General features: G+C 44.9%; 1 protein-coding gene across 7 annotated transcripts; it reads right to left on the bottom strand.

Moving 5' to 3' along the window:
* Positions 1-10,796: 10,796 nt before the first annotated feature.
* On the bottom strand, positions 10,797-25,657 carry LOC139052168 (uncharacterized). 7 transcript variants are annotated; one of them, XR_011509757.1, is made up of 5 exons: positions 25,309-25,657; positions 23,278-23,538; positions 14,366-14,518; positions 11,874-11,975; positions 10,797-11,097 (listed from the first exon to the last, which is right to left on the bottom strand). XR_011509757.1 is itself a non-coding variant. In XM_070529248.1 (5 exons), the coding sequence occupies exons 1-4, from the start codon at positions 25,620-25,622 to the stop codon at positions 11,901-11,903; spliced, it is 834 nt and encodes a 277-aa protein (XP_070385349.1). In that variant the 5' UTR covers positions 25,623-25,657; the 3' UTR covers positions 10,797-11,097; positions 11,874-11,900. The 7 variants fall into 7 exon arrangements, 3 of the variants coding, with proteins under 3 accessions (XP_070385349.1, XP_070385350.1, XP_070385351.1); XR_011509758.1 differs by having other exon boundaries at positions 23,278-23,484; XM_070529248.1 differs by having other exon boundaries at positions 25,278-25,657.
* Positions 25,658-25,697: the final 40 nt, after the last annotated feature.

The following is a 25,697-nucleotide window of genomic DNA, read 5'->3' as shown; positions in this document are numbered from 1 at the left end:
CTGGATGCGCACATGTTAGTGGACGCAAAAGTCAGCCAATGTCATTCCCCCTAAATAAAAGCGTGTTGTTTCCCCAGGTGTAAACCTGCAGGCACCTTCAAAGTGACATTAAAATAAAAGCAGCGCAAGTAGTCCTACATATGAAGTGAGAACCAGATTTCCTTGTAAAAGTTCGGATGCGATTTATATGCTTTAATGTTCCTTCTATTAGAAGGAACATTAGCCGATATCCTGGTAGCTGAAGCTAACAAAGAAAAATTCCCTCACGACATAAACATTCATTTCTTACTTTAAAAAAAAGAAAAAAAAACGTGTCTGTGTTGCTTCTTGTATGCTTTTTTTTTCTTTTTTAGAATTATTTACTTGGTGTAAACTTGACCCTTCGTTGTGTTTTTATTAACAAAGCATTGTATAATTGTATAATTTTGCATAATTGATTGCTCTTTATACTGTGTCAATTTTTCCCCCCTTACCCAATGCCCATTCTTCGGGCCTGTAAGGTATTTTGAATAAATGAATAAATAAATTAGTATATCGGTGAAACGGGACTACCAATGAACGTCAGATTAAACGGACATCGCGCTGACACAGCTAAAGAGCTTCCCAAAGCCGTTGCCGAGCATTTCAACCAACCAGATCAAAACTTTGATGAACTTAATATCTACACCTTATGGTCAAATTTCCGTTCTGAACGAGAAAAAAAATAGAGAGAATCCTACCTAAACTCATAAGTTCAAGACATTGGAACCAATAGTCATAAATGTTTCAAAGGGAGCTTTAGAATCTATTCGATATGCTGAATTTCAAGCTATAGGCAACAATACTTAGTTTGGTTGCATAGTGGTTCTTGCTATATTCTTTTATTTATTATTTATTCTATTTCAGTAATTTTTGTATAATTTTTTTTCGCGCGAACTGTTTTCTGCCGCTCCTTATATTATCTCTTTCAGAGACACGATAGCCCACGACCACCAGCGAACCATGTAATAGAGAGTTGCTGCGCAGACGGCCGTGTCACCGGCCTTGTGCACAGCACTCCTTTGTTCCCAATTCCACACCCTCGCCACTAACACACCTTCGGTCGTTGCCGCACCCACCCGCCGTACCGCCTCTCCCCGTTAGAAGAACCCTACCTAATATATATGCTGTCCCGAGGAAGACATATGTCACCTTGAAAAAGACACGTGCACTTGTCGAAAAGTTGGCCCCTTCTTTTACTTTGTTCTCGTTTTGCTCTTGAATTTCCATCTCCCGCCTTACTCATGTTTTAGCTGAAATCATTATCTCAAGGCGCTCTAACTAAACGGGACGTGTAGATGCAAATGGTAAATTCACACGCAAAAATTCTACGTAAGTTTAATTGCCGGTGACCTTGAGAAGTGGTGGAACGCTTCTTCGAACAAAAATGGAAAACTAACAGCAACGCGGCGACAACAGTAACGAATGAAAGTCGGACGCAAAAAAGGGTGTGCGTCTTGTGGCAGGGCTAAAAGCGCGCGCAGTTGCTCGCACGCACGCACACACGCACACACACACACACACACACACACACACACACACACACACACACACACACACACACACACACACACATCAATTCATATTACGAGTTAATCAGAGAGAACAGAGGCATGTATGCCAATCTGACAGCGCTTGTACTTGTTTTGGCCTAACTTGCCGCAGCTCTTGTCGAATATATCGCTTCTCTTTCACTGCGAGAAAAATTGAAGGGTTGCTGACGTCACCGTTGTACGTCTCCACTCGCCATGGCTTCCATTATTTCAATTGACAGGTGACCTTTGTTACGAGCGAAGAAAACACTTGGTGCTATGAAAATGGAATTGGAATTTGCACTGTCATACATGGCTAGACAAATGGCCCGCCGAATCTGACCTTACTTATAAACTGCGTGCTGGCTAGCTCGTTCATTAAAGACATTACGGTTTGTGCAAATGTGAGTTTTACCATACGACAAAAGGTGTCCGGTAAACGACGCCTCAATGACAGGACGTAAAAACTTGTCTGCGCGCTTTCTTGCAAGTTTATTGCGCAAGAGCATTTGCCAGATGGTCTTTATTGCCAGCATTCCAGAGCCTCCCTGCCTGCCCTCCTCTTGCCGACTGATGACTTCTTGATTGCAGACGACACAATTTTAACAGGGCTATTTGAGCTAGAGCTTGCTAAGGTACGACTGAGACCGAAAGGGAAGAGAAGACGGAAACGTGTAAACTCTGCTATAGAAAAATAGAGAAATTCGTATAAGAATAAAAATGGCAGTAACTTTCTCACCTGTGATCGACACGTCGACCAAATCTTCATCCCGTCAAATTCCGTGAACCAGAACTCCATCCCGTCATCGCCATTCAAAGGCTGTTTATCCCCCTCCAGCTCGCACCACCGCTCATCTTAACTCTCCCTTCGTTCAAACAGCCAAAGACTGGGATCATCTATCCGATGAAGCGGCGCACCACTCCGGAAACCCAAGAGCTGGTGGGATGAGGTGGTTAAGAAGGCCATAGAGAAAGGTCAGGAGGCATCCAGGGAACATAGATATTCTAAGCAGAGTGGTGAACAAGAACCTGATACCGACATAAAATGGCATAACTTCTTAAACTGTAGAAGGGAAGAATCCCATTTGATCAATGAGAAAATTAGAAGAAAGAGCACCCAATGGTTGTCGGAAGTAAACAAGAAGAATAGAAAAGCAGCTAAGAAATCCTTCAGTAATGAAACAAACTAGCCTACATGAGCAGCTCAAGGTGTTTGGATAGAAGGAGAAGCAATTGAACATAAAAGAACAATGGTGAGAGAAAAGTTTAAAGGACAACGAAATGGTGTGTGTACTCTCAGAGACGAGGACAGAACGATTAGTTCAGTGGCTCCACTTGAATAAAGTGAATGGGAAAGGGCAGCGAACAGGGTTCCTAGTAGCACGTCGAGAGGACCTGATGGTTTCCCAATTATATTAATAAAGACACTGGGCCCAAAATCTATGCAAGCATTAAGAGAGGTAGTGAGCAAAACGATGGCGGCCGGCCAGGCCGCAATTGGAATACGAACCTGGCAACGTTTAACGCTAGAACGTTATCTAGTGAGGCGAGTCTAGCAATGCTGTTGGAGGAATTAAAGGGCAGTAAATGGGATATGATAGGGCTCAGTGATGTTAGGAGGACAAAAAAAAGCATATATATAGCTAAAAAGCGAGCAAGTTCTCTGCTACCGGGGCTTAGCGGAGAGACGAGAACTAGGAGTCGGATTCCTGATTAATAATCATGTAGCTGGTAACATACGGGAATTCTATATCATTAACGAGAGGGTGGCAGGTCTTGTTGTGAAACTTAATAAGAGGTACAAATTGAAGGTCGTACAGGTCTACGCCCCTACATCCAGTCATGATGACCAGGAAGTCGAAAGCTTCTATGAAGACGTGGAATCGGCGTTGGGTAGAGTCAAAACAACATACACGATACTGATGGGCGACTTCAATGCCAGGGTAGGCAAGAAGCACACTGGAGACAAGTCAGTGGGGGAATATGGCATAGGCTCTATGAATAGCAGGGGAGAGTTGTTAGTTTGGTTTGGAGAGCAGAATAATATGCGGATAATCAATACCTTCTTCCGCAATCGGGATAGCCGAAAGTGGACGTGGAGGAGCCCGAATCTCGAGACAAGAAATAAAATAGACTTTATACTCTGCGCTAACCCTGGCATCATACAAGATGTGGATGGGCTCAGCAAGGTGCGCTGCAGTGACCATATGATGGTAAGAACTCGAATTAGCCTAAACTTGAGGATGCAACGGAAGAAACGGGTACATAAGAAGTCGATCAATGAGATAGCGGTAAGAGGGAAAATAGAGGATTCCGTATCAAGCTACAGAACAGCTATTCAGCTTTAGCTCAGGAAGATGACCTTAGTGTTGAAGATATCAACAACAATCTAATGGGCATCATTAAGGAGTGTGCAATAGAAGTCGGTGGTAACTCTGTTAGACAGGATACCAGTAAGCTATCGGAGCAGTCGAAAGATCTGATCAAGATACCCAAATGTATGAAAGCCTCTAACCCTACAGCTATAATAGAACTGGCAGAATTTTTCCAAGTTAATCAACAAGCGTAAGACAGCTGACATAAGGAAGTATAATATGGATAGAATTGAACATGCTCTCAGGAACAGAGGAAGCCGAAAAACAGTGAAGAAGAAACTAGGAATAGGCAAGAATCAGATGTATGCGTTAAGAGACAAAGCCGGCAGTATCATTACTAATATGGATGAGATAGCTCAAGTGGCTGAGGAGTTCTACAGAGATTTATAAAGTACCAGTGGCACCCACGACGATAATGTGAGAGAGAATAGTCTAGAAGAATTTGAAATCCCACAATTAACGCCGGAAGAAGTAAAGAAAGCCTTGGGAGCTATGCAAAGGGGAAGGCAGCTGGGGAGGACTAGGTAACAGCCGATTTGTTGAAGGATGGTGCGCAGATTGTTCTAGAAAAACGGGCAACCCTGTATACGCACTGTCTATTGACTTCGAGCTTATCGGAATCTTGGAATAACGCTTACATAATCCTAATCCATAAGAAAGGGGACACCAAAGACTTGAAAATCTATACGCCAATCAGCGTATCGTCCGTTGCCTACAAAGTATTTACTAAGGTAATCACAATTGCAATCAGGAACACCTTAGACTTCTGTCAACCAAAGGACCAGGCAGGATTCCGTAAAGGCTACTCAACAATAGACCATATTTACACTATTACGCAGGTTATAGAGAAATGTGCGGAATACAACCAACCCTTATATATAGCTTTCATTGATTACGAGAAAGGGTTTGATTCAGTCAAAACCTCAGCAGTCAATAAGGCATTACGGAATTAGGGTTAGACGAGTTGTATGTAAAAATGCTGAAAGATATCTATAGCGGCTCCACAACCACCGTAGTCCTCCATAAAGAAAGCAACAAAATCCCAATAAAGAAAGGCGTCATGCAGGGAGATACAATCTCTCCAATGCTATTCACAGCGTGTTTACAGGAGGTATTCAGAGACCTGGATTGGGAAGAGCTGGGGATAAGAATTGATGGAAAATACTTTAGTAAGTTGCCATTCGCTGATGATATTGGCTTGCTTGGTAACTCAGGGGACCATTTGCAATGCATGCTCACTGACCTGGAGAGGCAAAGCAGAAGGTTGGGTTTCAAAATTAATCTGCAGGAAACTAATGTTTAACAGTCTCGGGAAGAAAACAGCAGTTAAGCATAGGTAGCGAGACACTGGAAGTTGTAAGGGAATACATCTACTTAGGACAGGTAGTGACTGCGGATCCGGATCATGAGACTGAAATAATCAGAAGAATGGGCTGGGTTCCATTTGGCAGGCATTCTCACATCATGAACAGCAGGTTGCCATTATTTTTCAAGAGGAAAGTGTTTAAAAGATGTGTCTTACCAGTACTCACGTACGGGGCAGAAGCGTGGTGGCTTATGAAAAGGGTTGTACTTACAATTCAGGACGACGCAACGAGCTGTGCAAAGAAGAATGATGGATGTAATGTTAAAGGATAAGAAAAGAGCAGATAGGGTGAGGGAACAAACGCGAGTTAATGACATCTTAGTTGAAATCAAGAAAAAGAAATGGGCATGGGCAGGACATGTAATGAGGAGGGAAGATAACCGGTGCTCATTAAGTGTTACGGACTCGACTCGAAGGGAAGGGAAGCGTAGCAAGGGGTGGCAGAAAGTTAGGGTGGCGGATGAGATTAAGGAGTTTGGAGGCACAACACTGCTACAAATGGTACGTTATCGGTGTAGTTGGAGAAGTATGGGAGAGGCCTTTGCCCTGCAGTGGGCGCAACCAGGCTGATGATGACCTGGTAGTTGAAGTATGGGAGAGGCCTTTGCCCTTCAGTGGGCGTAACCAGGCTGATGATGATGATGAGCAAAACGATAATGGACGGTAATGCCCCCGATGTGTGGAGGCAAAGCAGGATGAACATGACATATATAGGGGAAAGGGGGACAAAGCCGACATAGACAACTACCATCCCATAACAGTGATGTCAGTGATTTACAGGGTGGTGATGTAGATTGTAAAGAACAGACTGCAGGAATGGGTGGAGAGCGAGTAGGTTCTGAGGTAAATACAAAACTGGGTCCGGAAAGAAAGGAGGTTAGAGGACAATCTGTGCACATCGACGCAATGTGTTTAAATAGCAGAAAATGGGCACAAGCTCCTATGACTAGCATTTCTTGATATCAAAGGAGCCTGTGACAGTGCAATCCAAGATCATATGGGGGACATAATGGGCAGACTAGTTGTGGAAGATAGAGCAAGTAATCTTTTAAAAGATACCAATAAAAGTAGCAAGGCGCTTGTAAAGTGGCAAAAAAAGATGTCTGAGCGTACAGAGATACAGCGGCGGCTTAGGTAAGGGTGCCCCCTGTCGCCTTTGTTGTTCATGTTGTATATACAAGGATTAGAGACCAAAGCAGAGATGAGTGGATTTGGCTTCACCGTTTCTTTTTACAGGCAAGGAGAAGGTATTGAACAGTAAATACCAGGACTGATGTAAGCGGATGGCATTGCACTTAGGGCAGAAAACATGGAAGATTTGCACGGGTTGATAGACACTTGCAGTAAAGAGTGACATAAGTTAGGTTTAAAGTTTAGAAAAGAAAATCGACAGTCATGATTTATAATGATAATCAGGACAGCCAGCATAGGATACAGGAAGTTGCACTCGAGGTAGTGGATAAGTATAATTATCTGAACGTATGGACAAACAACGAGGTGGAGTAGCTATTGAAACATGGATAATATGCAACAACTAAAGTTAGCTGGAATGCAGCTGCAATGAAGAATAGCGCGCTGTGGAACTACAATAGGTACGAGGTGGTTAGAGGGATCTGTAAAGGGGCGATGGTGGCTAGCGGGAATTCCGGCTTTGCGGTCTTGTGCATGAGATCAGAGGTTCGAGCAAAGTTGGAAATTAAGCAACAATGGTTAGGTAGGCATTCTTTGAGAGCACACGGAAATACACAAAATCAACGGGTGCAGGGTGACATGGGATGGACATCATTCGAGATCAGGGAAGCTAGCAGCAAGATTGAATTGGAGGAGCGATTGAGAGAAATGGCAGGAAAGCCGTGGGCAAGGAAAGTTTTCAGTTATTTGTACATGATAAAAGTTGACATACAATTGAGGAAGCGAACCAGAAAATTGTCAGGCAAATATTTGGATAACCACAGGGAAGCATGCCAAAAAACATCGTTGAAGAGAAAGGTTAAAGGTAGAAAAAGGGTTTTCTCCCTCGCCGCCGCTCAACGGAGTGGTTGCAAGGGAGAAAACACCCTTTGCTGACGGCGTGGTGGCCGTAGATATGCTTGGAGAGATGCGCATTTCACTTCGTGGACGTGGTGAAGATCAGACGATCGTTGGCCCAAAGATGTATTATCAGCTAGAGGAAGCTGCACGAGAATCGAGGTAAGTGGTTATATATTTTTATGTCGGCTTTACACACCGGGCGTTTCTCTGTAGCGTAGTACGATCGAGATGCAGCTAAGGCAGAGGCAGGCTGTTTACGAGACTTTGTGTGGCACATTGCATATGCCTTGAGATGTGGTATTCGGCCGAGTGAGTGGATGGTGCACCTAAGCGCTTTCCCATACTACGCTTGTCATTTTTTTGCGCTCGCTTTTCCTTACAAACAAACGCATTTCATCTCCGTCGTCACTGCATGGCTACGTTCTCAGGCCGAGCGCTAAATTCACAGACGTCTTCATGTACAGACATCATCGTCGTAATAACTACTTTGCAGTGAATTTTATCCGGCCTGATGTGCCACCCAAATAAATTTATTTGGGGCGCTCGCACGCATGTCAGTTATCCATTCTGAAATTCCCTCTGCATCGGTGGTTCTAAAGCGACTTTTATTAAAGCCTCGTACAGCTCAGTCTGTCCCTTGGAAGTGTTGCTGCTGAAGGCCCTCTGCGACTCGCATATATGGTGACTTGCGACAAGTGATTTGTTTTTACAATCTGTCCTGAGTTGCCGCGTGTGATTTACCGTATTTTTCAGAAGTACGCCGTACTGCTGCGTGCCGTGCTCTAAATCGAGCACCAAGAAAAAGGTTAGTCTAAACTTTCACTAGTTTCCAGCGGATGAAACTCTCCGGCAAAGATGGCTTAAAGCCATATCCAGGGCAAACATTTATTTCCCGACGAAGGGTGCGCCAGTAACGTCGTCTCCTCAGTAAACCCTCTCCTTGAGCACTGACTGCAATTCCGAGTCCGCAAATTAGAACCGGCGCCTGAATGTCCCTAGAGTTTTTCCTGGCTACCAGTGCTATACGCAGTCACAGATACCACAAATCATACACAAATGTGTGCGGGCCGAAGATATTCTAAAAAGAACACACACACACACACACACACACACACACACACACACACACACACACACACACACACACACACACACACACACACACACACACACACACACACACACACACACACGCACACACACACACACACACATACATGCACACACGCACACACATAGTATGACGATATAAAGGAAGCCGACAACGAAGCCAAGGAAAGCAACGGGGAAATTAGCTGTGGCTGGAATTAGGCCAGAATTTTAGCCCTCTATTTGTGATTTTATGACACTGTTATAGTTAAAGTGAACTTCAGATATGTTCCAGAATTTATTCCGTGTAATGCAGTATTTAGCCATTGTAGTGATGTGTAAACACATACTGAAAATAACGAATAACACAGCATGCCTTCTTATAATTGTCTGGTACTGTATGTAGTACAATCTCACTGCAACCTCGGAATGGATTCCTGCTCCCGGCCACTATTCTTCAACAGTTTTCACCGCTCTTTCGTGTTGTCTGAAGTTTTGAGCCATGTGAATCGTTAAAGCTTTTTTGGTTTAAGTAACCTTAAGTTAATCTCCCCATTAAGTGCCCTCATAATTTCATGCACCCGTGGCTTTTGACTTCTCCTGTAGGAAACACGATGGAAATGTAGTTTTTAATTAGCTTTCTAGCATCGTTATTCAACCAAGGCTTTTCTTGACGCCTATTTCGTGTTATGACTTTAGAAGGGACAAAAGCGTTTTTGAACGAAATGAATGTATTTGTCAAAGCAGTCACATGCTATGGCAATCTCTGGAACATTCTGTATTCAAGAACTTAGGGAAATACAATGTAAATTCGCATGTTAATGGTGCAGATGGTTCTCTGTCTTCATTATCATAAAGATAAACCTTCCTGGGCCCTCTATATATGGTGCTCTGGCGGCGAAATGCGTACTCACTAGTTAGTGAGTACAATAATGTCCCCTATGTTTGCCTTGGTGTAACCGTTTCTGCGCTACTCATGCTATGATTACCCGTATGTAGCTTATCATAGTGAAGCTGTAATGACGCCTCCCCCTTCCCCCACCCCCCCTGTTCCTCCGGTGCTGCAGCAGCTTTGACCGTGCATGCCGAACACAAGGGGGGAAATCTTCGCGTATCACTTATTGCGACACTTTCAACTTCCGCCTTCAGACACAACAAGCATTACTAATCTTTGTATTGAATAATACCATAATCACTGGTCCATTCTTATTTCCGCCGAACTTTCGCCCTGTGCGCATGCTCAATTCTGCCTTGAGGAAAATATTCGCCTAATTCCTTCTGGAAAAAGGTCAGGTCTTTATTTCCAGAGTTAGTCCAACTTTCGGTCGCGCCATTGGGTAGGCCGAAAATACATTTTTCCGTAACCTATTGCTATTATCAAGCGACGCTTTTATTTCGCTTCAGTCACGAGCGAGTGATTTGTTTTTTGCACTTTTAGCGGCACCATGTTTAACTATGAGTAAAGCCCCTTGCTGAAGGATTATTCTGCGCAACACACTTTGCGTTTACGATTGTTTACCAACGTTTGCGTATGCACCTTGCTGTAATGGTACCCGATGGCAGAGACTTTACCTTCGCTTGACCGCGTAACGGGCCGTCGCTTCATGCTCAGATGATGCTTCCCACAGATGTCCATCACATTCACATAACACGCGACGCAACCCTCAACGTGCTTTCTTTTATTGCACATTCGACCTGACGCATAATATAGCATTCACACAATGGCATGTAGGGAACGCAGAAACGCAAATGAAAAGCATGCCTCGTGATAGGCGAGTCTATTCTCTGTACGCATGTCAAAAGTGCGGAACCTTAACGGACTCACTTAGAAACTGCAGCGGTTTGAGCGCGTTATTGGAGGTTTATGTTTTAAACTATACGGTACGTTTTTAAAAGATGCCTGCGGCGTTTTAACGCAATTCCACTTCTTCAACTGGAAAAATGGAAGAGCCTGATATCTGCGCGAGAAATGTAATTCCGTAACTGTCTCATTACCCAAAAAATCCATAAGGAAGTTTTTAACGGACTGATTCAAGCGGCACATATTCAGTTTAAGAATGGTTGCTAGCGCTTTTGCAAGGAATATTCATTTTGATCGAATACTAAGGGTGGCACCGTTTTCCAGATATCCACCGCAAAAGTTGCGCTATGACACCTGTGTTGCTCTTGCTCTTACTTTTTTAACACCGTTTGATGCATTTAAGTACAAGACTACCAGAACATCGCCGTACACGTACACGACCGCGAAGCACACTGTAATCATTTCAGTAGTTCACTCACTATTCGTGAGCGTTGATAGTAAGGGCAAGAGATACTTAGGCACACCTTGTATTCATCTCTTCTCGGATCCGAAACGACAGCTTTTTAGCATAGACCTCACGCGAGTAGACAATCAAAGCCATTTTTATTGATATATTACAGAAGTAATAGAACAAAAAGTGACTAATCACGAAAGCAAAAGCGTTAACATAAACGTGCTGACCACGCGCGCGGACTCTTTCTGCGGAACCAGTAGCCCACGTGACCCCGCTCGGCAATACTGGATCGCTGGAGGCGCAGCAGCTGCAGCATGCAATGCACGTGGCGATGCCAGCGCTGCTCGTGGCGGTGCTGCTGCGTGCGATTCTCCGGCATCGAGCAGCCACCGCAGCGTCGCCGAAGGGCAGCACGCCGGCAGGTCGGGGCACTGCGAGGGTCAAATGTTAGCCAATCACCCCTGTGGGTCTCACATTTAGTAAAACAATATAAAAACCGCTGTTCGTTGGATTACAATCTCGCTCAAGGACGGTGACGAGGGTCGAAGTGCGCAGGCCAGTTGCAACAAAATTGGGCCGAGAAAACTCACCGATTTTTTCCGCATGCAGGTAACCGGGCATGCGCGCATGGTCGTTAACGAGCAACATGTCGTTCTAGCAGTTGACTACAATTCTCCCTCGCCTACCATTGTTACTTAGTGTCTATGGTATTGGGCTGCTAAGCACGAGGTCGCGCGACCGAATCCCGGCCACGGCGGCCGCGCATTACGAAGGGGACGAAATGCGAAAACGCCTGTGTACTTAGATTTGGGTGCACGTTAAAGAACCCCAGCTGGTCAAAATTTCGGGAGTCCCCTCGTACGGCTTGCATCATAATCAGATCGTGTTTTTCGCACCTAAAACCCTGCATTACATTTTTTCAATGATTCTCCCTCAGTCTTGCGACCCTTGCTGCCTCATGTCTTCCTCTACTGTAGAATGTGTTACTCGGAAGCAGTCGTTTCCGAAACATGACCGCGACCTATCCCAATGGCAACGCTTCCAAAAGGAATTGGACAAACGTTCTACATTTCCCATCTTGGTTTGCAAAGGTTAATCGTAAAATGTCATTAAATTCTGCTGAAACACTCACACGCCAAATAATGGATAAGTTAGTTCTAACGTTCGATTCGCAGTAGAATGTCGCCAATGGCCGATGTGCACATACCATACATCACCTCCTGCGTGATGCCAGTTATGCTGCAGCGTGCGATTCTCGGGCGTCGATCAGTTTCTGCAGCTTCGCCGAAGCACAGCGTGGCCACTGGTCCTGGCACCGTGAGGGCAGAAAACAAGCCCTTTGTAATCCTTGCGTGGCACTTGTATTGTGTGACAAATCCACTAACATTGCCCAGGCTGACTCGAAGTGCTCTACAGAGGCAGGTATGAAATTATCAGCTCCGGGGCAGTCGGGCGACGGCAAGAAAATATTTCCTAGTGAAATAATCCAATTTAAACAAGAACACGTCCACCATGAACACCAAAACTCCTACTTTATTCCTGTTGCGTCCAGCGTTCCTCAAGGGAGTGTGCTTTGTGCTTTGCTTTTTAAAGTCTGTATTATTTCTTTGCCTGACTGCATGTCGTCCCGAATAAGATGGTTCACCGATGATTCAGCAATTTTCCGTAAAATTTCTACTGAGCCTAACCGTGAAGCGTTGCAACCACACCTAAACGCTTTGAGTACATGGTGTTCAGACTGGCAAATGGTCTTTAATTATGCTAAAGCTAAGTGCATGTCATTTTCACGCTCCTCGTTTCGTATTGCAACGTCATAATCTCTTGATAAAAAGATTGTTGAGGAGTCAATTTTCAATGGGATCCAATATGTTCATCATCAAATCAACGTTACACTTGCATCTGTTACCCGCAAATTTGAAATAATAGGACACAGACTAAACAAAGCGTTTTTACACTTAAAGAAAGATCTAGCATATATACCGCATTAGTCATACCTCAAAGTCGAATATGCATGCGCCACCTGGGGTCCGAACCAGGACTCCATCGTGAGTAACCTTGAATCCTTGTAAGCCACGCTGCTTGCTTTATCTTTACAGATTATCCCCCGCACTAGTGCTGCGTGTTTAAAGAATCGTGCCGAATTGCATCCGCTATCACTACGCCGCCAACACGCGCGCCTATCGCTCTTTCATAAACTTCACCATCACGAGCGTTTGCATTGATGACTTCTTTCACTCACGCTCTGTCATTTTCTCTCGCCGAGATCACCCTCTCTAAGTCAAAGCCCGGCGTGTATCACTCAGATCTTTGCGCCCAGTCATTTATACCCAGATTCATACTTCGCTAGAATAATCTACCATCAGGCATTGCCTACTGAAGTTCACCCCGACAAATTTCAACAAATCCTGCGTACGTATGTCATAATGGGATGTCTCTGTGCAATGTGGAAGTTTTTTTTCTATTCTTTTTGAATGAGATACATTCTATGTTGTGTTCCTTCGGTACCTTTGCCATCCGGTAGATTTTGTTTTCGAATTATCCTCTTTGATTGCCTTTTATGTATTCTGAGTTCTAGGTGCTTCAATGTTTGAATTTATTCTAATATACCTTTAATTTCGTTTTATCCATCTTTGATTTTACTACACATACGGTCGTGTCGGCGTATTTAGTCGCGTATTTAGGCGCGTTTGTTGTATTCTTTAGAAATTGTTATGACTGTATACTCGTGTGCCCCCTCCCGCAATTCTAATACCCTCTTCTGCAGGGCGTTTATGGGTGTTCTTTAATAAATAAATAAATAAATAAATAAATAAATAAATAAATAAATAAATAAATAAATAAATAAATAAATAAAGGTCATTTACACTATATTTCTTTTCGTACTTACACGTAAGAATTCCTTAGGGACTCTAAGTCACTGTTCAACTGTTTGGCTGAAACAGCGCAGCCTTCATCAGCTGCTATTCGAAATTCTATTGTTCGTGGGCGAAGTTGTGATTACGCTTCCATACACTGTTTCAATTGACGCAACAAAAACGTGAAAACTGCCTCAACTGGTTTTGTTTTTTTCTCGCGGGTAACATGTGAAAAGTGGTTCCGGTGATTTCACAAATGATCGTTCACACACAATACCACGACCGAAGAAGCGCGTGCTGTTGAATGAGCGGCCATGGCTGAATACAATGAGGTGGCGCCACTAGCAATTTCCCCGACGTTGTACAGTTTCCGCTATACGGAAAATAATGAGTTGTGCACACATTTGCTGTGCTGGTACAATGTACTGTATTTTGAACTGTGCTATACGCTACGTCAAGGGATGGGGGAATAATTTACGTATAAAAATTGAAAAGAACACACCGTGGAACGGTGCCCTTTGGTACACTCATTTTTTGTTGTATTTAGTGCTGAGGAAGTGAAGTCTTTCGTTGTAACACGTTACCGTCTGTTTGAAAGGCAAAGCGTAATCCTACACTTTGGATGATTCTCTGTAAGAATGTCATAACAAACCGTGTCAGTTTATTTATATCGATAAATATTAGGACTGCAATTCGTCTGTAGTGGAGTTCTTGTTCTCTGGGTGAGAAGAAGATCAGCTTTAGCAGTTTGCCTGCTGGTGGGTAGTGCTGATGTTATGCCTAATTGCAAAGCCTTTTATATATGTACAGAATACTTCCTCGAAAATCTGATAGAATTGATCACCTTTGATGGAAGCCAGCGGGGCGATGGCTTAGAGAGCAGAGGAACAATGGGCGCTGTCGTCAGCGCCATCTCGGGGGATCGCGTTGCACCAGCAGGACGCGCCCAACAGCAGAGCCGCCGTCCCCACCGTCGACCACGCACAGGCGGACCGGGCTGCAAAGTTAGGAAGTTAGGAACATGTTCAAGGCGTGCCTATCTTTGTCACCTTCCTTATCTTGCTGCCCTCAGAACATCATGTAAGTGCTTGAACCATGCCACTGCAGGCCACCTCTGAATCCTTGTGGTAGAAAACCAGACGGCAGCACAAGGCCATCGCTCTCTGGGCTGGAACGGCTTCTTTTGACTAGTGGCCATTCTTAATGAGTAACGCGCTTCACCGGAGTAAACTTTTTCAGTGCTTCGCAGCTGCCCAATGGTAATGACATGGCTGAAGAATGCGGCAGCGGTTACGAAGGACAATTACCGATGCTTCAGTACACAGGTTGATGGTAGCCCACAATAAGTCAAAGTTTAATGGTAATTTTTTTCGCTGGTCAACCAGACGCCCCTGTTTTTCATTAGTCAGCAATGTCCCGTGTTACTATAGTTCGGAACAATTTTCAAGAGGCTTGTCTTTCTCTCGCGAGGAACGCAAAGCGTGAGTCTCGGGAGCGGCAGTTAGGCAAGACATGGCCTCAGAGATCGAACCCTCTTGCTCCGCTACGATCAGGGAGACTGTGGACAACCCTGACCGCGTGCTGCAGGTGCCAAGCCATGCACTATGAAGCGGATCAGCTCGCAACATTTTCTTTCGTGTTTCACGCTTCTTACTTGCTTAGAGTCTTCCAATACTGCTGAAATACTCTCCCATTGTAAACCAAGGTGTAATGCGTTCGCCTTCCATTTCGGGCAGGAAAATTAAGCATGTGCGAAGGACTCCCGTTGAAAACGGCAAGAAAGCTGAAGGCATCACTGGCGATCGAATGAAGAGGCTAGTGGGCTTCAATGACACACACATCCTGTGTTTTTCTTTTTCTTTCTCGCGCTGCGTTTCCGCTTCTAGGCACACACTGAAGTTGGATTAAAGTGACGGAACAAATTGTGCTGACGAGCATTAGGTGACTCTGTGTTGCCCAATCACTGCGCACACAAGTACGAAGCAGATAAGCAGCTGGCGGAACAGTTCGTTGCGGCTCAGTCACGTGATGCTTGTCAGAGGGTTTTGCTGCGTTGTGTGAAGCCAGCTTGACTCGCTGGCGAAGAGAGGAATCCTAGTAAATAAAGATGTCACCGTGTAGGTGGTCGCGGACAGATTCGTTTAATGGTCACTACGTGCGCGAGTGAGTAATGCCGGCAGTGTAGCTACACTGGTGGACAAGCTGGATAGTTTGAACACGGTCGTTTGCCGAGTCTGTTGACAGGGCGACTTACGATGGCATACAGTGCGAAAAAATGACTGAAATAAGGATGACAGATGACACGGGCCACGGAGATTGTATTTCCGTGTATTGTGGCCAAATCCTTCGGCGTGTATGATTCCGAGAACCGGGAATGGAAACAATTATCGGTCCCTTTTGTGAAAGCGCGCTATAATCCGAGGCACAAAAACCATCACTTTTCCTTCCGATGATATTCCTTATATGTTGTGGAGGTTGATGATGTCTAGAGGAAGGGACAAAGTGTTAGGAAGTAACACTTTGTCCAAAGAATTAACAAAGTGTTAGGTGTTATGAGATAAAGCCGGAGTGGCAGACAACCCTACAGGAAGGCTACAGGAAGGCGCGACTCGACGGAAATGTGCGCGCGAAAGGAAGGGGGCATCACCGCCTATCACGTCAACCTCGCTCTCGCTCTCGGAAGACTGTGTTATCAGCGCGTTCCTTGGCCGCGGAAGCTGTCGCCTGCGTCCTAACTTCATTTCGGTAATCGCTATGAAGAAATTAAAACAAGAAAACAGAATAAAGTAGAAAGGAAACACATTGGTTGTGTTTAGTTTCGAACGTACGAACCCACGTTCAGAAGCCGCGCGTGTTACCCACTGGGCGGTTCCTAGGCCTTTGTACTCTGCCTCATGAAATCATGATTGCCAAGCCCGGAGTGACGAATGCAACGACATCAACATCACCGTGACTTACTCGAGAGCGTCTCCATTAGATTCCATGGCAGGGGGGCAAGATAGCATTATGTCACGGATCAAAGTCCACCAGCCTTGTGCTAGGCCATGCGTCTTAACGCGCTCGCCTTAAAGCTCATGAAGTGCTCATAACTGGAAGGACTACTCAGCGGTGTTCAATTGTACTTTAATGTTGCGCATTGGCAACTCCTAAATGCTTAGGTGCGCTAAGATTTTTTACGGTGATGTTGCTAAGGGTTAGTTCCCCAAGGTTCGTATCCGTGTGTTAAGAGAAAACTATCGTCATCAGGATTGGTTCCAGTGTCATCGCCGTCTTCCACAGCTGGCTCGTTAGCGTCCGTTGGCGCTGCCGTATGAACGCGCTCGTGCGACTCCTTCCGCGTTCGTAGTCCCCATTAATTATTTCGTTATTAATTAAAAACAACAAGACGTAACCAATTTTTCAGCGAATTATACCGAAGCTCTTTACGGCTAGTTCCCCCAGCATCGTGTCCGTGTGTAGATAGAAAACTCCGATTACGCTGTACGATCCCGAAGATAGTGCAATGCCGGACCGACCCGGGCGTAGGCGTAGTTCGCCATTAAACGGCCCACATACACAACCTCGCTGGTCATACTTCTTCACAGAGTGGAAGCACACCGAGCCTTTGTTGTTGATGGTTTCAACACAAATGGAGTCCTAGCTGTTCCTAATACTCATCGACCACTGAGGTAAGACGACAGTTGAGAATAGCGCACTTTCATTATACTTGCTTTAGAAGGACATCACATATGGCCGAATATTTGATTTAGTCGTATATTTTTTTTTATTCTTATGCGGCGAGGATGTCTTTTTATGCATTTCACTTAACTTATGCGTTCAGCTATCTCAGACGTTGTTGAAATACGACTGTATCATGTTGAAATTCCGAGTTTTCTAGGAAGTTGCTAATCATAGCGAAGTTATTGCTTATAATGGATTGCGTGCAGAATACCCACAGTGTACATTTGCTGGTAATTAACGCTTACAAAACCATCGGAGCAAAACTCCCGCAACACATTGGTGGCACGTTGGCCGTCAGAGATTAGAACGCTTAGGGATGTGTGCGCGCCACCACTTTAGTCTTGGCTGCTTTACTGCATGCTTAAATGATTTGAGTGCCCCGACGAGCACGTCATAAAATGAGAAGTGCTGCTGGTAAATTTAGTCAGACTGTGCAACCACAGCAGAGTACATCCGTTTTCAGAGAATTCCTCTGGTATTCGACTAAATTACGTTTGTGTCCGTTGCGCAGTCTTTTTTTTTAAATTCAATTCGGCCATTTTACCAGCCAAATCTACGATATTATTATGAGTCACGCCGTAGCGAGCGTCCTTCGGAGTATATTTCAACCCGGTGGGGTTCTTCATCGCGCACCCAAGTGACGGCATGCGTGGCCGTTCTTGCATTCCGCCCTACTTCGGAAAGCGTCCGCCTCTGCGAGGATCGAACCGGCGACCTCGCACTCAGCAGTGCAACCCCTTAGCCACTGGACAACCACTGCGGGTAATTATTTTTTTATTTAACACATAGTGCAAGCCTCCATACGGAGGCAGTTATTGGACATCGGGCAATACATTGCATCGAAGTATGAAGGACAAGCTTATACACTTGTTAATATTATACGCGTAGTTAAACAGTACACTTAAGGGTTGTGACCTTCCTGGGCCAGCACTTAAAATGAACAACAATAAAGTAGCAGGAAATGAACCACAAGAAGTACATCGAAACCAATTCACACTCAATACTACTCGCTGACAACTATTCTGTGGCACGAAGCGAAGGCTACGGGTTTTCAGTTTTCTGCACGTGTATTTGTATGCAGCGGAGTCCCGGCGATTGAGTGTGGCACAGTCTTCGGCTTTGATTTCTTCCGACGTTGCATGACTCCTTCATTTCAGTTCTGGGAGATACCATTATCTCGGCGTAAATTTCAGACGCTAATCGATATTTATACAGTCGATATCTATCGATTTCTGAGCAGGCAGTCAAGCAGCCTGTACCCGAGCCGCGAAGTGACCGTATGATGTCGAACGCGCAACCGACGCCGGCGTCGACGGTTGTGAATCCCAGACGGGTTGACCTGGTTTCCGCGTGGATGGTGTAAAACCTTGTTTTGTTCGCCTGCACAGTATTTTGTTTTTCATGTTGGTCATCAGTCTCTCTCCGTAAGGTCAGAGGCGGAATAAATGAATTCTGGGGTTTTACGTGCCAAAACTTCGATTTGGTTATGAGGCACGCCGTAGTGGCAGACACTCCAGATTCATTTTGACTACCGGGGAAGATATTAATAATCGGGGCAGAAGCGACGAACAGACAACAGAAGGCACCACCGCAATTTTGCGTTTGACAATTTGACTTTGACTGACGCCCAAATGGGCTCTTTTCTCGGGCATGGGAGAACTGAACAAGGCGAACTAACTTTGTATCGATAATACTACGTATATTTACGACAGTTCTGATTCTGTAGTACCTGCTCGATAGCTAGTTGCCGATGTGCGCAGTGCTAAAGTCCAGCGGATATCAACTACACGTGCACCTTCACTTTCAGTATGATTTACTAACATCCGCAGTCTGTTGCCAAAACCTGTCCTGCTTGAATCATATCTTGGAGATAGCATGTCTGATGCTGTATTGCTAACCGAGACCTGGCTTAATGCAGATGTAGGTGACTCCGAGTTATTTCGTTCTTCTAATCAGTACGCCATTTATCGCCATGATCGTCCACATAAGAAGGGGGGTGGCGTGTTGGTGGCCATCAATAAAACTATTCCTTCTTTTCTCGTTGACACTGACACGGCTCTTGAGGTAGTTTGGGTGGCTTGTCCTACTTTATACGGGAAGTTACTGATGGGTGTTTGTTGTCGCCCACCTGCCGCTGACCGCTTGTTCGTGTCCGATCTTCATAAAAGTAGTACCAGGGCCTTTGAACAGTTTCCCACTAATAAAATCTACCTATTTGGGTATTTTAATTTCCCTGATAGTAATTGGTCTCGCTTGTCTTGATGGAGCATTGATTCAGGTGATTTTATTGAGCTGTGTTTAGAGTTCAACCTTACGCAAATCGTCTCTGAGCCTACCCGTGGTACCAACATATTAGACCTTATTCTCGCAACAGAGCCACATAGCATAAGCCCTGTCATGCAACTTGATGGTTTTAATGACCATAATCTACTGCAGTTCTCAATTGAAATTCGCTGGTGCTGAACGTAAGGATATCAGGGATTATAGCAAAGCAAATTACGAACAAATGAACAATGAACTTGAGGTTTTCGTTCTGAAAACGTTTCTTCCATCATTTACAAATAAGTCTGTTGAAGCGAATTGGAATTCATTTAGAAATATTATGTCACTCCTAGTAGACAACTTTGTGCGACTAGTCACTGTATCTAATGACAAACGTAACCCATGGTTTAATAAATCACTTAGATCACTCTGAAATAAAAAGAAAAGGTTATACCCTGCTGCTGCTAAACGGCTATCATGTCCCTCGGCATGGTCTAAATATAAGGATTGTTTAAAATTTTACTGCCTAGCAATATGTGAAGCCAAAAAGAAGTATTTTTCCAAAGATCTGTCCTCACTTCTACACACTAACCCTAGAAAGTTTTCGCAAGCTATCTCTCCTGACCGTGACGGTAATACAGTAACTTACCTGACGCTGACAATGTTCCTGTCCCTACATCTGAGTATGCTTCAACTTTCAATTCGTTCTTTAGCTCGGTCTTCACCAATGAAGACTGCTCCTCCGTTCCCTGTGTCTCCGATTTTCATTACCGCTTCATGTCCCCTATAAATATTAGTGTTGAAGGCATTTCATAACTAATACGCGATCTAAAGCTGTCTACCTCATGTGGCATTGACAATATTAATTCTAAAATTCTAAAAAACACGTCAGCTATATCCAGTCAGATGTTGTACTACATCTTTCAGCAGTCTTTATCAAGAGCTCTTCTTCCTGCTGAATGGAAGATAGCCAAAGTTATTCCTATATTCAAAGATGGAAACAGACACTCACCTAGTAAATACCGCCCCATTTCACTAACATGCATTCGTTGTAAGCTTCTCGAGCACAGCACTGCCTCCCATTAATCCCACCATCTTGAATCTAATAACTTTTTCTTTCAATATCAACATGGTTTCCGTAAAGCGTTGTCTTGTGACACCCAACAATTAGAATTTACGTCAGATTTACATTATGGTATGAATAATAGCAAAATTATTGATTGCATCCTTCTCGGCTATGCAAAAGCCTTTGACAGAGTTGCTCACTGCCGTCTAATAGCTAAATTAACTGCTCTTAGGATCGGCTCATTAACATTATCTTGGCTTCGCAATTTCTTGTCTAATCCGCACCAGTTCGTATCTGTGAATAACTTTAGCTCCTCCACGTCTGTTGTGTAACGTCAGGTGTACCCCAAGGTAGTGTGCTAGGCCCTCTTCTTTTCCTAATTTTTATAAATGACTTACCGAGCAACATTTCCTCCTGCATACGACTTTTTGCGGATGACTGCGTCATTTACTGAACGATTAACTGTCATGATGATCACCTATTTTACAAAATGACCTTCACCTAGTTAATCAGTGGTGCGACCGTTGGCAAATGACACTTAACACGTCTAAGTGCTGCGTTCTTTCCTTCACTCGTACGAAATCATATACTAAGTTTCCTTACAAAATCTGCTCGTCGGAAGTTCCCCGTGACTCTACTTACAAATATCTTGGCGTTTATTTTTGTACTAACCTAGCCTGGGGCTTTCACAACGAGAAGATATGCGCTAAAGATAACAGAACTTTACGGTTTTTACGTCGTCATCTGCACCTCTCGCCATCTACCATCCGTCAACAGGCCTACCAAACTTTTGTACGCCCTCAACTTGAATATGCCTCATCCATCTGGTCTCCTCATCAACAATACCTAATAGATAAATTGGAATCCATCCAAAATCGTGCTGCTCGCTTTATAAGTTCTAACTACAGTCGTCAATCTAGCATTATCAAAATTAAACGCCATGTTCCCCTGCCGGACATGGATTCCCGCCGCTCTGTTGCTCTCCTATGCCTCTTTCATAAATACTACAATAACTCATGGTCCAGCCGCTTGTCGCTTGAAACTCCTTCTCGCACATCTACTCGACTTCATAATCATCTCAGCTTTAGGCGCATTTTTGGCCGCACACAGTCATTCAATAACTCTGCATTACCGCACGCCATCGCACTATGGAATAGCCTGCCAAATAATGTGTCAATAAAAGATCCTGCCAAGTTTCGTGAACATTTGGAACTTCACATGTTCACTTGACTTTGTTGTACGACTTTGTATTGTATTCGCCTTTGTATTGTTTTTGGACTTTGTTTTCCGTTGTATTCCCTTGAATTTGTATGTATTTTTTCCAATGTTCAACAGTGTTCCTTTTTTTCCAATGTACAAACTTATTTGTTTCTCTTATTATGTAGTTCCCTTTCTGCGTTAAATATTTGTCATTTTTCTGTAACCCCCCCCTCCCCCCTACTCAATACTCCCCCGAGCCTCTAAGGTAAACTAAATATATAAATAAATAAATAAATAAAATAAATAAATAAATAAACAAATAAATAAAGACAGTAAAATATCAGTCGCTTACTGTTGGCTTTTACACATTGTTCCAATTTTATGCTTTGAAAGAACAAGACAGTGTTTTCCGAACATAAGAAAACGTCAGCAGTACTGCGGGACTTCTTGCTGCGGCGGTGCAAAAGTCGCGATTTGGTTCTGTAGCCTTCGTTTTAAGTTGTCGACAAAGATAAATATGCTAGCATTATTAATTTTTTTTTCTTATCGTGCAGACCGACCTTCATTCAATGGAAGAAAGATATGTAAAGAAGGCGTATAATATTGACTGGACAAACAGGTACTTTTTCTATTTAAGGTTCCTTTGTCCAACCGTGATAATGACTTATACATTCTCTCTGTAACCCGCCGTAGTTGCTTAGTGGCTATGGTATTGCGTTGCAAAGCAGGAAGTCGCGGGAACGAATCCCGACCATGGTGGGCGCATTTGGATGGGTGCGAAACGCGAAAAAAACCCAACTGTTAGGCTTAGCTGCACGTCAAAGACCACCAGCAGCTGAAAACTTTTGCGGAGTCCCACACTACGGCATGCGTCATAATCATATGTTGGTTCTGGCATGTAAAACGCCATAATAAAAAAACATAATGAATGTTCTCTAACGAAAGCACCAAATTCTAAAAATATACTTGAACGCTTGAAATGCCTCTCAGTTTTTCCTGGTAAGTAGAGGCCTTTTAATCCAAATAGTTTAAGGAAAATAGGCCAACAAGGTGCCTCTTAAGGTTTACTCGACTGGTTCCTACGGCGCCCCAAGTCGGCTTACAGCGATACTAGAAATAGTATACTGCTAATTAATATACTAATAGTAAACAGTAGAAATACTGCCCCAGCAGGACGTGCTAACTTCTGCCACAGCCATCAGAGTAGCCGCGTGATGGAGGTTCTTTCGGATATCGGTCGCGCTCTCAGGTTCAAGGCATACAGCAGTGCGTCCTAACGCTCTCTGCTGGAGCGCGGCGCTCTGAATAGACCACGCGAATGTGTTCAGTACGCCTGATTTCGACCAGCCGAATGCAAACTGCATCCCGAGAGCGCCCCAAACAGACCACTACCCTGTAAATTCGATATAGAAATATCACGTGACGCACTGTACTATGGGCGCCTATCAAATCACCTTGACGGCAGCACAGCTACTGCCACTGATGGCGAATGAAGAAACACGACTTGCCATCACTCGGCAGGGGCAGGGACTTTCGAGCCGGAGCCAGATGCACGGCAGGATGCTGGAGTTGCCGCCTGCTGCTCCTGCTGATCCCAGAGGGCAGCCCGACATGGCGTCATGGTGGCAGTTGCGCTGGCAGACGTGGCCAGGAGACCTGCCACAGTCCTTGTGGCACCCGGGCAGCCGGAGAGAAAACTGGTCGGTTGATGCCCGCTGGGTAACCCCGCCCGCATAAAGTCGCCTTCTATGTTTGGTGAGTTTGCGCAACTGCATAATGAAACAGCCAATTACACAAAATTATTTTGTCGTTCATCTAAATGATTCAGTTAGCTACCAGGGGTGCTATAACGTAAAATTATCCGAAACATTTCTAATCCAATTCTGAAATCAGTCCTCCGCGATCGGTCAAACACTTTTTTGGACCACCCCCGCTTCACCTGTCTGTCACGCGACTTCACGAAAACCGCGGATTGCTCCCCATCTCATATGACGTGTACACAGTGATTATGCATGATTGAGCGAACAAAAGAAAAATTGTAACTTCCGATTCGACGACTTTTCGCTATTAGCACTCGGCTATTCGACAAAACTGTTCGGGCTGCACCCTCTTCACCTGCTTGTCACGCGGCGTCAAGAAACCGCAAGAACTCACCGCGTCAAAGTGACGCGTACGTGTTAAAGATGCATTAATATGCCGAACAAGTCTGAATTTTCTTCTGAATAGCCGCAGCCTGCCCCGTTGCCAAAGGAATAAAAGATGGCTGCCGCCGATCCTTCAGGCACTGGCTACTCGCACCTGCCAGAGAGCATGGTTTTTTTCGCGTATAATAAACTGCTTGCGTGGTCGTGTAACGTTTTTGAGCACTTTCGGACGTTAACGATCGCGCTGTTCCAACTCTTCTTTGCTGAGGATTCGTTTTAGCGGCATTCTTAATCTTCCGTTGCACGACGTCGCGATTTTCGACCAGCCACCGCAAGCTAAGCAAGAGAAAGCGGACCAATCACAAACGCCGACACCACCCTCTTCATCTGGTTATTTCTTCCAGTGCGGTGGCTCGGTCCCATTGAAGCGCTGTCCACTTGAGCGTGCTCCTCGCCTCCTGGCAGCCAATTACAAGTGAAACACACTTCAACGTAGACAATGATATTCATTTCGAAAGCAAAGAAAAGTAGGAGTGTTTGATTGGGCTCTTCAGGCAGCGCCGCGAGTCACCGCGTGATGCTTGCGTCGGCGGTTGCGCAAACTTGACCTCAGAAGATTGCAATAAAAACGTATTGGAAACGTTTTACGTTATAGGGCGCCACGTCTTTTCTTTTTTTTTGCGTGGGTTGGGCGGGAGTTAGTTGTCGGAACTGCAATTCAATGATGAGTCGCACTACTCTGGTAATAATATTACCGCCGCGGTTATTTACCGTGCTCCGAATCCATCTTGCACGAGCGTTTTTGATGCCACCCCCGATAGGAATTTTTACCCCCCCCCCCTCCCCGTCCTTTCTAGGACCTAACACATGACGTGGACCTCTAGAGAGTGACAGGATGGCTACTGGGCTCCCATGACTGCTTATTACCTCATCAAATTTTAGTTTCTACTATTATTCACTCTTTATTAAAAACATGGAACAGCGGCCACTGCGTGGATAAAATATACGCACAAAAAATATGGATACAAGGGTGCACACAGAGGCACTTCGAATATACGTTTCTTGTGATTTAATATTTCTAAAACTTATATCTGTAAAACGTACTTACAATTGCCTACGCGAGGACTCCAACGTTAGCATTAAAATGAATAAACAAAAATACAGGAGAGACCGTTCCATTCTTACTGATGAATATTGTGAGGAGGTTTTCAATCCAGACTGATAAAGGACAGAAAGGCAGCATGGCCCATCTTATACTCAGTATGAAGATATCTCGAGACGTAGCGTGCTATCTGCGTGTATGAAATAATACTGATGGCCGGGCAGCTAGATACACTCACGGCGAATGAATAAACATCACTTGCCAGGGCTCTGCAGGCGCGTAGCCTTTCGTACCGGAGGCAGAAGCACGGTAGGAGGCTGCAGTTGCCAGGTGCTGCTGCTGTCCCCACAGCGCAGCCCGACATGGCGTCATAGCGGCACTTGCGCTGGAAGACGCGGCGAGGGGACCTGCTGCAGTCCTTGTGGCGCCCAGGCAGCCGGACAGATAATTGGTCGGTCGAAGCCCGCTGCGCAGCCCCGCCAGCGCGACGTCGGATGCCGAGTGAGACCGGACGGCGGACCCGATTAATGCGCCGTTGACGTCTTGCGTGAGGGTGCCTTGGCATCCGGGAACGCGTTGAGAACTTCAGAGCGGCTGAAGGGGCCATCGTCACCGACGTGCTCGCTCGGTTGGCTGGTTGATCTCGTGCAGCGTCTCGTGCAGCATCGAACGGAGAAGGGCG

The sequence above is a fragment of the Dermacentor albipictus genome, unplaced genomic scaffold (assembly GCF_038994185.2).
Source record: "Dermacentor albipictus isolate Rhodes 1998 colony unplaced genomic scaffold, USDA_Dalb.pri_finalv2 scaffold_19, whole genome shotgun sequence".
Lineage (NCBI taxonomy): Eukaryota > Metazoa > Arthropoda > Arachnida > Ixodida > Ixodidae > Dermacentor > Dermacentor albipictus.
The sequence above is the reverse complement of the archived record's forward strand: the minus strand, read 5'-3'. Positions and strand labels throughout refer to the sequence as shown.

Coding starts and splice junctions, on each gene's coding strand:
- LOC139052168 (XM_070529248.1), bottom strand. CDS start 25,622: ATGGCCCCTTCAGCCGCTCTGAAGTTCTCAACGCGTTCCCGGATGCCA. Junction 23,539..25,277: donor TACGCGCCTGCAGAGCCCTG/GCAAGTGATGTT, acceptor TTCATTATGCAG/TTGCGCAAACTCACCAAACA. Junction 11,976..14,365: donor CCCGCTGGCTTCCATCAAAG/GTGATCAATTCT, acceptor TCACGGTGCCAG/GACCAGTGGCCACGCTGTGC.